The following is a 12,742-nucleotide window of genomic DNA, read 5'->3' as shown; positions in this document are numbered from 1 at the left end:
GGCGAAATGGACACCCCTGTTTTTGCCGAAACCGTTGACTTTTATGTTAAACTTTCAATGCATAAGTGTAAAGGAACAAGTCATTGTTCTATTTTTCAAAAGTACCATTTATATTCCTTCAAAATAACCAAAATATCATTGAAATTGAAGTATGTTTTTCATATAGTGGATTTCTTATAATTTCGAAGCATCAGCAAATAAGGTATTACGAGTGTTTGAGTGTGTCCACCATACAAACAAGTGAATTGTTAGCTTATCTACATGTATACGTAGAATTAGCAATGGATGAAGTATTATATTTTTGATCAGAACTTACTGAAAATAGCAATTTCAATGTTGTCGTCTATTCGGGGCGAAATGAACACTGGCAATTATAAATGGATGTACGCGCGTTACATACTGTTAGGCGTTTTAGAGAATTTGAAAAAAATCAATCCGATATGTAAACTCGTCTAAGATGGAGTATTAGGGGGATTAGGGGCATAATGGACACCCTAAGCAAATGAGTACGTTAGGCCTGTATAACAGAGTAAAACTTAACATATTATCAGTTGCCTTACAGCTTTAACTTGTTTCCTACGTCTTTCAATCATTTACAGCAAGTAGAATGTCTTTATTGTGAAGAAATAATGAATTGTAAACCGTGTGTTTTTCAGGGCTGGCAGGAAATGTACGGGGCGAAATGAACACCCATCGGGGCATAATGGACACCCCTGCATATTTTATGCTAATGCTTTGGTTACATCGACCAGTTAAGTAATTTGTCTACGGAGATCAATACCACAGATATAATACTCCATCTTAGACGAGTTTACATAACATCAAAGTTAATTTAATAAACTTTAGGCTAAAATAATCGGATTGATTTTTTCCAAACTCTCTAAAACGCCTAACAGTATGCAATGCGCGTACATGCATTCGTAATTGCCAGTGTTCATTTCGCCCCTAATCGACTTCAACATTAAAATTGCTATTTTAAGTAAATTATGATCAAAAATCAAATACTCCATCCATTGCTAAATCTTCGTATACATGTAGATAAGGTAACCATTCATTTGTTTTTATGGTGGACACACTATAAAACTCGTAATACCTTATTTGATGCTGCTTCAAAATTATAAGAATTTCACCATATGAAAAACAATTTTCAATTTCAATGATATTTTAATTATTTTGGAGCAATATAAATGGAACTTTTGAAAAATAGAACCATGACTTGTTCCTTTACACTTATGCATTAAAAGTTTTACATAAAAATCGACAGTTTCGGCAAAAACAGGGGTGTCCATTTCGCCCCGGGTGTCCATTATGCCCCTAATCCCCCTATATCTGTGGTATTGGTCTCCGTTGGCAAATTACTTAACTGGTCGATATTCTCAAAGATACAGCATAAAATATGCACGGGTGTCCATTATGCCCCGATGGGTGTCCAATTCGCCCCGTACCTTTCCTGCCAGCCCCAAAAAACACGTTTTTCAAATCATTATTTCTTTACAATAATGACATTCTACCTGTTGTAAATGATTGAAATACGTAGGAAACAAGTTAAAGTTGTAAGCCAACTGATAATATGTTAAGTTTTTGTCTGTTATACAGGCCTAACATACTCATTTGCTTAGGGTGTACATTATGCCCCTAATCCCCCTACTTGCAAAAAAAACATAGCTGTGGGATAAAATAGCAACGGGTTTCTTAGCCTTGATCGTGAATTTGGGATCAAAAGAATCGTGAACAGTAAAGAAAATCGAGCACACTGCCTTCGACAGTGGGTCATAACTGATGAATAATTGACTCTAAATATGTCTTTGATGCAGTGCTTGGCAATTCTGATAAAATTAATAAATTTTACATAAATATTAACTTCTCGCTTTCACCGCTTGTATGCGGTGAAATTTCAAACGAAATAAGGTCAATATAAAACTCGGAATTCTCTAGCAAATGTTTCAGTTTTAACCAAGTTTTTCGTTTACCTTCAGTCAAAAATGGATCTAGTCAACAGACTGCAGAGATATCGCATATTCCGTCTCGATTACAAGGGACCGGAAATCGCCTACACGAATGTGATTGATCGGCTCGAGTATTTCAGCTCTTTTATGGGAGTGAATTTGTTCAATCGTGTGTTTAATTTTTGCAACTTTCGGTACTTGTGGGGCGTTAGTTCGCTTTTTATATACATTTATCTGGTGGTCACTTCGACACACTACTACCGGCATGACATCGAAAAGGCACTGTCCTGTGTGACAACCTTTGGGTTTTCCACTCAGGTGAGTTACGAGGAGGGTGTTACAGGTGAATTATAATATTAACGCGAAAGTGATTTGTTCTAAATTTGTTTGGTCGTTTAATGCATTTGTAACGATGTAACCGAGTGAAATTTCGTTAAAAATTGGTTACATCGTCAGAAATTACGTACCTGGATATTACCTACAAAATTATTTGCTGTGTAACATCAGGGTGTCTACTACCTGGAAAAACCTGGAAAACCGGGAATACTCAGGGAATTTTATTTAACAGGGAAAAACCTGGAATACTCAGGGAATTTCTGGAGTACTCAGGGAAATTTTACTCCGATAAAAAAAACTTTGGGTCGTATGAACCTCTCTCTAAAATAAAAGCTCTCATTTTTGAGTAGCTCCCATGCCGCACAGGGACTGTGTTGGAAACACACATTTTTTTAAATTGCTCGCACGCTCACATTTTTGCAAAATATCAATATTTTTCGGTATTTGAAGGTGGTTTATAAACCCAGTGAGGTTGCCATGTCGAAATTATTGCAAAATACATGCTCATATGAGCGTACGAGCAATTTTAAAAAAATGTGTGTTTCGAACACAGTCATGTGCGGCATGGATGTTTACTAAAAATGTGCAGGCCGAACACATTTTTGAGCGAGGCCGTTTTTGCGTGCTGGTAGTAAAAATCCATATAGAAATTTCGCTACAAGGATTTTTTCCAGAAATTCCGTCAGAATTTCTTTCTGGAACTTCTTTAAAAATACCTCCTGGAATGTCTCCCAGGATTACTTATAAAATTCCTTCCGCATTTTTGACGCTATTTTTCTTGGTATTCCTTTTTGATTTTTTTTTCCGGAAAGGTATACTTCCGGGTTCCTTCCAGGATTCCTGAATTCCAACCGATTTCTCCTGGAGTTTTTCACGGGGATGCTATTTCTTCCCAGAGTTCCTTCAGTGTTTTGCTGAATGAAATCTTCGTAGGATTTCCACCAGAATTTATCCCGAACACTCTATAAGAATATCTGTCGGGATAAATCGTGGAATTTCTTTCGGCACTCCTCACGGAAATTTTACCCGATTCCTTCCGGTGTTCTTCTTGGGACTTCCCCAGAAGATCTTCACAGAATGTCTTTCAGAGTTGCTAAAGGAGTTATTCCTGTTCTTCTAAAGTTCCTCCAAGGGTTTCTGAAGGAGTTTTCACGAATTTAGTGCAAGAGTTCCTCAAAAGATTTCTTTCATTTGTTTCCTGTGATATCTTCAAACCATTGCTTTGGGCTTTCTTCGAGATGTTCTTCCTAGTCTCCTACAGGAATTTGTTAAAAGTTTTCGCGAGGTTTATTTTGAAGTTTTACCTGAGATTTTTCGCGGAGTATCTCCTGGAACTTCTCTCAGAAGATTCCTTCCGATGTTGGTCATAAGATGTCTCTCAGAGTTTTTCCTAATTTACCCTGGATTTTCTCCTAAGTTTTTTTTCCACAGTGCCTTCTGAGATTTCCACAGGAGTTATTGCTGATATTTCTCATTGAATTCTTCTCTTGCATTCTTTCAGAGCCAGGCTGTTTCTTGTAGTTGTACCGGATTTCTTGCTGTGATCCACCTGAGAGTTTTTACAGATATTCTATGCATTATTCAAAATTCTTCCCGGAATCTTTACCAGAAATTATCCCGAGATTCTGGATACTCCTTTAGGGATTTCTCCCAAAGTAATTGCAGGGATTCTTTTACGGGTTTTCCTCAGAATGTCTCCTGAGATAACTTACGAAATACCTTATAGGAAATTCATGGAGATATATTCGAGGGAATTCAAATAAAATCTTGCGAGAAACTCCGCAAAGTGTTATTGAAAAAATCTCAGGAAAAACCTGAGAAAAAAAATGAGAAATCTCGAAAAAAAGTTCTAGGTAATCGTAATCCCGAGAAGAAATATTAAGGACATCCAAGGAGGAATTCTGAAAACCTCATGAAAACCTGAAAGCAGCTGCGGACGAAGTTCCGCGTGGAAAATAAGAGGAATATCGGAAAAGTTCAGTAGTTTATGGATAGCCGTCCTGGAAAACCACTAAAACAGGCATGGACACTGGCTTCAGCCGGCGGCTGTACCGATTGAACGAAACTTAACACGGAGTGGCTACGGATAAGACGTGAAAAATTTCATCGTTAGAAGCGGGAATCGAACCCTCATCCACCCGGACTCTAACCGCATGGCTACGAGGTTCAACCAATGACATTCTTGAAGAAACTTTGAATAGTTTTGGGTGGATCTTCAGGAGGAATCCAGCGAGAATCTCTAGAAGTATATCGGAAAACCTTTGCAAGAAATATCAGAACGTCAAACAGATATATTGTGTGAAAGAATCCTGCGGAGAGCCAGGAAGAAAATTTGGAAGAAATTTCAGGAATTATGCTCAGAAATCTTAAAAGAATTTTTGAAGAGTAGGGGAACTTACGTATTTTTGGCAGTTTTGTTCTCTTCGTCATGGGTTTTTTTTTAACCTGTCGAACTCAGAGTTGGCATCAAATCCTTCCCCACCAAGCTGAATATGATCAAGTTTCAGGCAATTTGGCCGGCATAAATCCCTCATGACGAAGAGAACAAACCTGCCGATGATACCCTAAGTCACCCTTTATAATTTTTAGAAAATTTGGGTTGTTTTATAATTTATTTAAGTTTATAATTCAAAACTTTCAAAATTTCATCTGGAAAAACCTGTAAAACTCAGTGAAATTTATTTTGAGTTATGAGTAGACACCCTGAACATATACAAAATGAAGATTCTCCTTTTGATATCGAGGGTTCTCATCCGGACCTCCACCGGAAATAATTACATGAACTGGTTTTACCCCACCGACCAACAACGTCGCAAAATCTTCAAACACATGTAGGTACCGTAAACCGGGGTGAAATTGATCAATCGAGGACTAGATTGTTACCCCATTCTAGCAACTTATATAGGGTATCGCACCACTTGGGCGGTGGGTTCTATATTCGTTTGTTTTCCACTATAACTCTGTCAATTTTGAACCAATTGACTTGAATTGTTACACACGGGTAGATACTATACCTATCTCACCACATTCCAAAAGTTGTGTCAATTGGTTCAAGTTTGACTGAGTTATAGTGGAAAACAGACGAATATAGAACCCACCGCCCAAGTGGCGCGATTCCCTACGTCGTTATGATCATAAAGTTCTTTTCTCATTCAGTTCATGGATGCCTAGAGATGAGTGAGGACTTTTGAATTTTTAGAAAAAAGTTCATCTAAACAATCGTTTGCCATCAGTATTATCTGCGAAGTTTCTGTGTTATCATTTTTATGGAACCTTTATAGTGGTGTAATGTAGCTATTCTAGGCAAGAATCAGTTATTAAACTGTTAGAATTTGTTTAAAAAGTAATTTAATGTGGCTGAACTCGCTTATTTCATAGAACATTGCCTACCTTCAGGCGTTTAATTGTCAATATCGAAAGTTAATTTAGCTTTCAGTCAAATTCACAAGTTGTAAGAGTTTTGACGCGCTATTCGTGTTCAGATGGTCGAAATTAAGGGGAAATGGCAATTTAAAATTTTAACTGATTTTTATTTGTATGCTGACCAATTTCACCCCAAAGAGGTATTTTAAATGTTCGTGAGTTAGATGTTATTTAACTTTATGTTAAAATTTGTTGAACCATAATTGTGTCGCGTATGTCGTGAACCGTCGGACTCTGATGACCAACGTTGGCCTCGCCGTTTTGGCGACTATAATTCCGCCGAATCATTTTCACACGCGACTTAACTGGACGGTTCGACGAGTTGCGCCGCGAACGTACGATCGAGCGACCGTTCACTTCGAAATTGATTTTAAGACTGCCTTCCGAACCTCGTTGGCGAGGGTTTGAACTTCTTTGCTCTCTCTTTCTCTGAGCTATTTTTTCTCTTTGGGGGTTCGCCCCCTTGAGGTATAAAACACGTTTGGAATAATTAATTTTCTTTGGTACGACTGTTTTATCTCGTTATCTAAGTTGTTAAATTAAAATTGTATCCAGAACACACTGAATTGATATTATCTTCTACAACGTAGTTTCATAGAGGACCATTCAGGACTGATTTTTCAGAAATTCTTTTGACAATATTAGAATTGGTACTCAAGTTAACAGCAAAAGTTGTTTTAAAGTGATCAATTTGACCCCGGTTTACGGTAATTCGACGAGTTGTGTAGGCAAAACCATAGGAAATTGCTGCACAAGAGCAGTGCTTGACTGATCTGTTAGCAACATAAGTTGGACCAATGTAACCGACTGCTTCCGGTTTTCCCATGGCATCCGGTAGAATTTTAACAGCAGCGTAGACCGATGGTATCAACTTATTCTGTTTTGCCATAACAAAATCATGATCCGGTATGGACACTCCATAATAGTGCACATGCATAACCATCGGCGACTGTGTTGTAGCTGCTGTATAACCGAGCGCAACTTGAGCCTTATCGTCTAGAGTCACGAAGGAAACTTCTCGTGGACCCATAATTGATAAGATTTCCTCCAGCATCTAAATAGCTGCAAAATATAAACGACCATCCTGATGTTGTGAATGCTTGCCGTTTTGTGCTTTGATCAACTTAGCGGGAACGGTCTTAAAATGTCGCATCTCTGTCCTCGGATGAATTCACTCGTTTGGATATGAGACGGAGATACTTACCGCTTCTGCTGATCTCAAATCCTCGACAGTTCACTGCTTTCTTAAGATAGTTCAAACACTTGAGGATCGACTTTGCCTCCGGAATCTTCTAACCCAAGTCTTTCAGGGATTGTTGCATGTCATCTCGATGCTCCTGCGATCGGATTTGCTCACCAATCTTTATTTTGAAGTCGTATTCAATAACTTATTGTAAAACAAACCTCGTTAGTCTCGCCCGATGGCAAGCAATAGTTCTTGATTGGTATCCGCAAGCTGAGTCCGCATCCGTTCCTGTGTAGGAACCAGCCTTTTTGGTGCTTGCACAGTTGAAGTAGATCGTTCAGCGGGCGACGGTGTTGACTTTGCGTCCACGTGTGAAACTTCCGCCTGAGATTCACTCTGGGATGAGCATCCTTTTTTTCTGCATAGTTGTCCAGTATTTTGTCAATCAGGCTTTGTTCTTCATGCATTTCATTTATTTAGCATTACATTGCATTTAACTGAATCAACAATGCTTCTCCACAACACTCGGATCGTGGCTGCAGTTCTCCATCCTCGGTCGCGTCCCACACTTGTCAGATCGTTCTGTACCTGGGCCGCCCACCTTGCACGTAGCCTTCCAGGTCTTCTTGTACCATCCCGATCTCTTGTGAACGCCAGCTTTGCAGGGTTGTTGTCCGGCATTTTCAAAACATGCCCCGCCCATCGTATCCTTCCATCTTATGCCACCTTCCGGATGCTAGGTTTGCCGTAGAGTGCAGCGAGCTCGTGGTTCATTCTTCGCCGTCACACATCATTCTCCTGCACACGCCAAGGATGGTCCTAAGCATCCGACGCTCGAACACTGCTTGTCCTCCTCGCTTGCATGTGGAGTGCGCTTACATGTCCTCCCCGAGCATAGCCCAGGTCTCGAGCCAGTAGAGGATCACCTGTCTTATCGGCGTTTTGTACAAGGTGCATTTGATGCGAGAGTGAATCTTTTTCGACCGCAGATTCTTGTGGAGCCCATAACATCGACTTTCACTGATGATGCGCCTTTGTATTTCGCGGCTAACGTTGTTGTCTGCCGTTAATGAGGACCCGAGGTAGACGAAGTTCTCCACCACCTCGAAACTGTCTCCGTCTAACACTGCTGCCTCGGCTTGCCCTGTCGTTCGCAATTCCGCCTGCCAACATGTACTTCGTTTTCGACGCATTCACCGTGAGTCCGACCATGACTGCTTCACATTTAAGGTGGGTGTACAATTCTGCCGTTCCAGATATTCTAACTACAATATCCACGTCATCCGCAAAACAGTCTAATTAACCAGATTTCGTGAAAATCGTGAATCGGCTGTTGAGCCCGGCTCGTTGCATAATACCTTCCAGGGCGATGTTGAACAGCAGGCATGAGATTCCATCACCTTTTGCCCGCCATCCCCATGACCTTGTCGACTTTCCTAATTTCGTTATTAAGGCTACGCCGCCATGAGCCTCTGGGTCTGCCGCTGATACAATGTCCTGTAGGGTTTCAATCTAACGCTTGCTTGCAGATTTCGTTTCCGCTCCTGTGTAGAGTGTGGCCGACCCACCTCCACTTTCGCTCCCGAATTTCTGTCGTTATCGGCTTTTTGGGACATCGACGATGGAGCTCCACGTTGAAGGTCCAATTATAAGGCCACCATGCACGAACGAATTATATACCGCAGGCATCTATTGATGAAGATCTGCAGCCGTTGAGAGTTCTCCACTGATACACACCAAGTTTCACTGCCGTACAGCAGCACAGATTTCACGTTCGAGTTGAAAATTCGGATTTTGACACGGGTAATGCGCCGTGCCCTTGGCGGATCATGCTGAGGTGTTGATGGCGGGGCCGAAACTTTAAAAAGGTTATCAAAGTGCTCAAACTAGCATTTTTACTGGTCAACCGCTTCAATCAATAACTGTCTAGACGTGTCTTTCACGGGCATCGTAGCATTAATCTTAGTCCCACTAAGATGACTTGAGACATCGTAGAGGAGATGGATGTCGCCGGTGTTTGCGGCTTTCTCGCCTTCGTCGGCTAGGGAGTCCGCTCACGCTCGGTTGTCCCGCCTACATGACCGTTTCACTTCTTTCTCGGGAGCCGAGTAGCACTGACGGGCTACGGCTTTGGCTCCTCGTGTTTTCGCTCGCTCTATCGCGGCTTTGGTGTTCCTTCGCTCCTCTATCTTCCTCCATGTATCATCTGTGATACACTGCTTTCTCCGGGTGCGTAGCTCAACCAAATTATTCTCGCCGGTAGCGATGAAGGCGTTCTTGATGGCGCTCCATTGATCTTCTACGCTTCCACCTTCTGGGATATCCGCAGCGTCTTCCAGTCGGCGTGTGTTGAACCGGCGCCCGATTTTCTCCTCCTGTCGATGGATCCTAGCAAAACTCAGCCAGATCTCGCCGATCAGGAGATGATGGTCGGACGCAATGTCGACGCTACGTTTGTTCAGCACATCAAGAAGGCCCCGTCTCCATTTTCGGCTGCTGCAGATGTGGTCGATTTGGTTTTCGTGACGCCATCATGGGAAATCATGTCACTTATGCACTGGTCGATGAGGAAAGAGCGATCCCCCAATCGTCATGTCATTATTGTCACAAAACTGAGCAAACAGCTCACCGCTCTCGCTCATTTTTTTCCGAGACCATGGTGTCCCATGACGTGTTCATAGTCCGAGTTGCCGGAACCAACCTTCGCGTTGAAGGCGCTCATGAGGATCTTGATATCACCTTTTGAGATCATATCCACGATATCATTCAGTTGACTGTAAAAGTTCTCTTTGTCTTGCAATTCAGCAGATTGGCGCGCAGCATTGGATCATGGTAAGGTTTCGAACACGTGTTCTGGATTTGGCTACAATTATTCTCTCGTTAATAGGTTCCCACTTCGTGAGCGCTGAGCAGGAGACCAATTCCACGGTGGCGAGGAGCGTGAACACCTCGTAGGCCAGAACATGGCAGAATTCGATCCGACGCCCATCTGTATTTTCCAATGATCGGCCAACGGACTTCGCTCAGTCCTAGGATCTCATCAAGCTTCATACGGCATGCCCCATTTGACTAGTTGTACCAATTTACTCTGCTGGGCTAGGGTTAATACATTTCGAATTCCAATTCTTGTCCGTTGCGTTGTTTCACGCTAAAAGTCGTTGTCTTTGCATCAGTTCGTAACCTTTCACTTTCGGTTCCTTTAGCGGTTTTCGGGTTTCGGAAACAGTAGGTTGTCGGCCGAAAGTCTCCTACCATCCGTAGTAGGGCTGTCACCTTAGGTATAGCTTCCGGTGGAGGTGCATTTCATGCTCAGCCGCTGGATACCAGAATAGACGCTGTTTGAGCCGCACCTTCTTGGTGAACAGACGAACGAAACGTATCTCCTATATCTAGCTAAAGTCAGAAGGACAACAGTGCCCCCGATTTGCAAACCTTTTTTTTTTTTTTTTAATTTGTCGTATTTCAAATCTCGATGCACTCAACAGTTCACATTAAAGAAAAAAAATTAAACACGAATAAAATCCATGTTGAACGAAAAAGTTGCCGTTTTTTGTGAAAGAAGTTTTAGCAAAGTATTTTTTAAGTCAACTAAGCATTCATTTCTGACAGTGCTCTTAATCGACAAATTGAGAATTGAATCAATATATTTGACAAACTATCGTTTAATCAATGAACATGTGGGAAAGCACCACATGCACGTAGAATAGCACTCTTTTTCTTTTTTATGGTTTCTTTTTGACTGTCCTAAAGCATTCCCAATGTTCTGTTGCTTTTTACAGGGAGCATCAAAAATATATTCATTCATCCTACGCCGCAAAAAGGTTATTGAAGTCCACGAAATGAATATGGAGTTTTTCAAATTGGAAATAATGAAGTACGAGACTGTTCAGAGAGCATTCAAGCCAAGCGTCCACCTGAATCACATCATACTGACGCTGACCGTATATGGATATATTGGAATTGTAGCATTCATCGCTTTGGCACCTGTATTCTACGCCATCATCATTTCTAAGCCCGTACTTGCCTTCGGTTTCGAAGCCATTCATTCCGATTCCTGGTCGGCGTATGCCTTCAACAGTTGGTTCCAAGTCAATTGCACTTACTATGTTGCATTTCTGACGACGGTCACCGATGGAACATTCATCCTTTATCTCCTTAATGCAACCGGACAAATAGATGCCATCGTCGAGCTTCTCCACGAGCTGGACGACATCATGGCGAAGGGCCACGGGGAGCAGCAAATTGAGGAGCAGTTGCAGAGAATCATCACGATGCACAAACATCACCAGCTGTACATGAGAAAAGTGGAACATTTATTCAACTTGTACTTTCTGATTTCCATTGCATCGCTTTGCTTCAACATGTCGATCTCGTTGGCTGCCTTCGTTCTGGTATGGTTTGTTTGATTTACTGAGAAAAGGTATTGTTCAGATAACTTATTTTTACTTTTGTTGAAGAACGGATACCTTAGCAAATGTATGTTATGCAATTGAATACCATAGCTTGAATTTCGTGAAACACATTTCATTATAATGATGTACTTCATCTCATAAACATACTCCTAAAATACACAAATTCGGATGCACTGTAACTGTCCAATCAATTATTGCTTTAGCTTCTCGGAAATCTTTAAAAGGTTATGTAAATCATTGCTATTATTCTTAGGTGAAATATTATTTATTCAGTGAACATTTCTTTTTATTTCTTATCAATCGCCACTCTGTGATATTTACAGATCGACTGGTATCTGGGCGTTGTGGTGTCCTGCTTCGCTTCCGCCCAAATATTCTACATGTGTTTTCTTGGATCTTATTATGAAACGAAGGTACAGTATGGATCAAACGATCGGGGTTGCCATCTGTGAAACTGAATCGATGCGGCGTTGTTCAAAATATCATGAATAAAAGAAAGTAAAATAATTTCTTCTGTAGACATCCTCAGATAAATTCCGGCACTAGGAATAAAATATAAAATAGGTTATTTTACCAATTCTATCTCAGTGAGGATTCAATGCTAAGATGAAGAAACCTAAATTCAAAAAAGCAGAATAAGCAAATATGAGCTTTTCACATTTCAGGTGGTGACCCTAAACTTTTGATGGAATAAATAGAAAAGTCATTTCAGCTCCCTAATCGTCCCTTATCATTCACAGAGCGAGTACCTCGTAACGGAACTGGGTGCCTTCGATTGGTACAAGTTGTCGGTCAAAAATCGAAAGACGATCAAATTTTTGCTTATGGTTTCGCAGACTCCGATATTGGTAACAGCTATTGTGGAAAATTTGAATGTAGCAGCATACTTAAAGGTAACTGTGCAAAAATAGGCAAAATCAATTAAAATAACATATTTTATCGTTATAGATTCACAAAACCGTTTACTCGGGAATAATGATGCTCTTACGAATGAAGGATTAATTTCTAAAGTTCAACATACATAACTGTTTAGTGCATCCCGGCACATATTTGTAAAGTTTAGTGAACTAGCCAAACAGCAACGCAGTAATAATCTTATATAATAAAATTAATTAAAAATTCAACAATAACACCGAGCGTCATAGACTCATAGAAATGCATAACAACATAAGAAATTTATAAGATTCAACTAATATACCAGTATGTTATTAACCCGTAACGAACTCCATAAGGTTCGATGTGGACCTTGACTTCTTCCTCCAATAATTTCGGCTTTCTGTCAAAGAAAAGCGTTGATTACATAACTTTATTGACGATAAAGTAAGAAAATGGACGCTTTTCTTGGACAGAAAGCCGAAACTTCCCTGTTAGAGAAAACGATAGAATCCCAAAGTATCAACCCTGTTTCAAGCCTGCAGCCACAACATTAGTAACATGAA

General features: G+C 40.7%; 1 protein-coding gene across 1 annotated transcript; it reads left to right on the top strand.

The window, feature by feature from the left end:
* The first annotated feature begins 1,970 nt into the window (after positions 1-1,970).
* LOC109399850 (uncharacterized) lies at positions 1,971-12,443 on the top strand. The gene is made up of 5 exons (XM_062856192.1): positions 1,971-2,264; positions 10,671-11,282; positions 11,627-11,716; positions 12,044-12,196; positions 12,252-12,443. The coding sequence occupies exons 1-5, from the start codon at positions 1,983-1,985 to the stop codon at positions 12,303-12,305; spliced, it is 1,191 nt and encodes a 396-aa protein (XP_062712176.1). The 5' UTR covers positions 1,971-1,982; the 3' UTR covers positions 12,306-12,443.
* Positions 12,444-12,742: the final 299 nt, after the last annotated feature.

Source organism: Aedes albopictus, chromosome 3 (assembly GCF_035046485.1).
Source record: "Aedes albopictus strain Foshan chromosome 3, AalbF5, whole genome shotgun sequence".
NCBI classification, from domain to species: Eukaryota; Metazoa; Arthropoda; class Insecta; order Diptera; family Culicidae; genus Aedes; species Aedes albopictus.
This window is presented reverse-complemented; position numbering and strand designations above follow the sequence as displayed.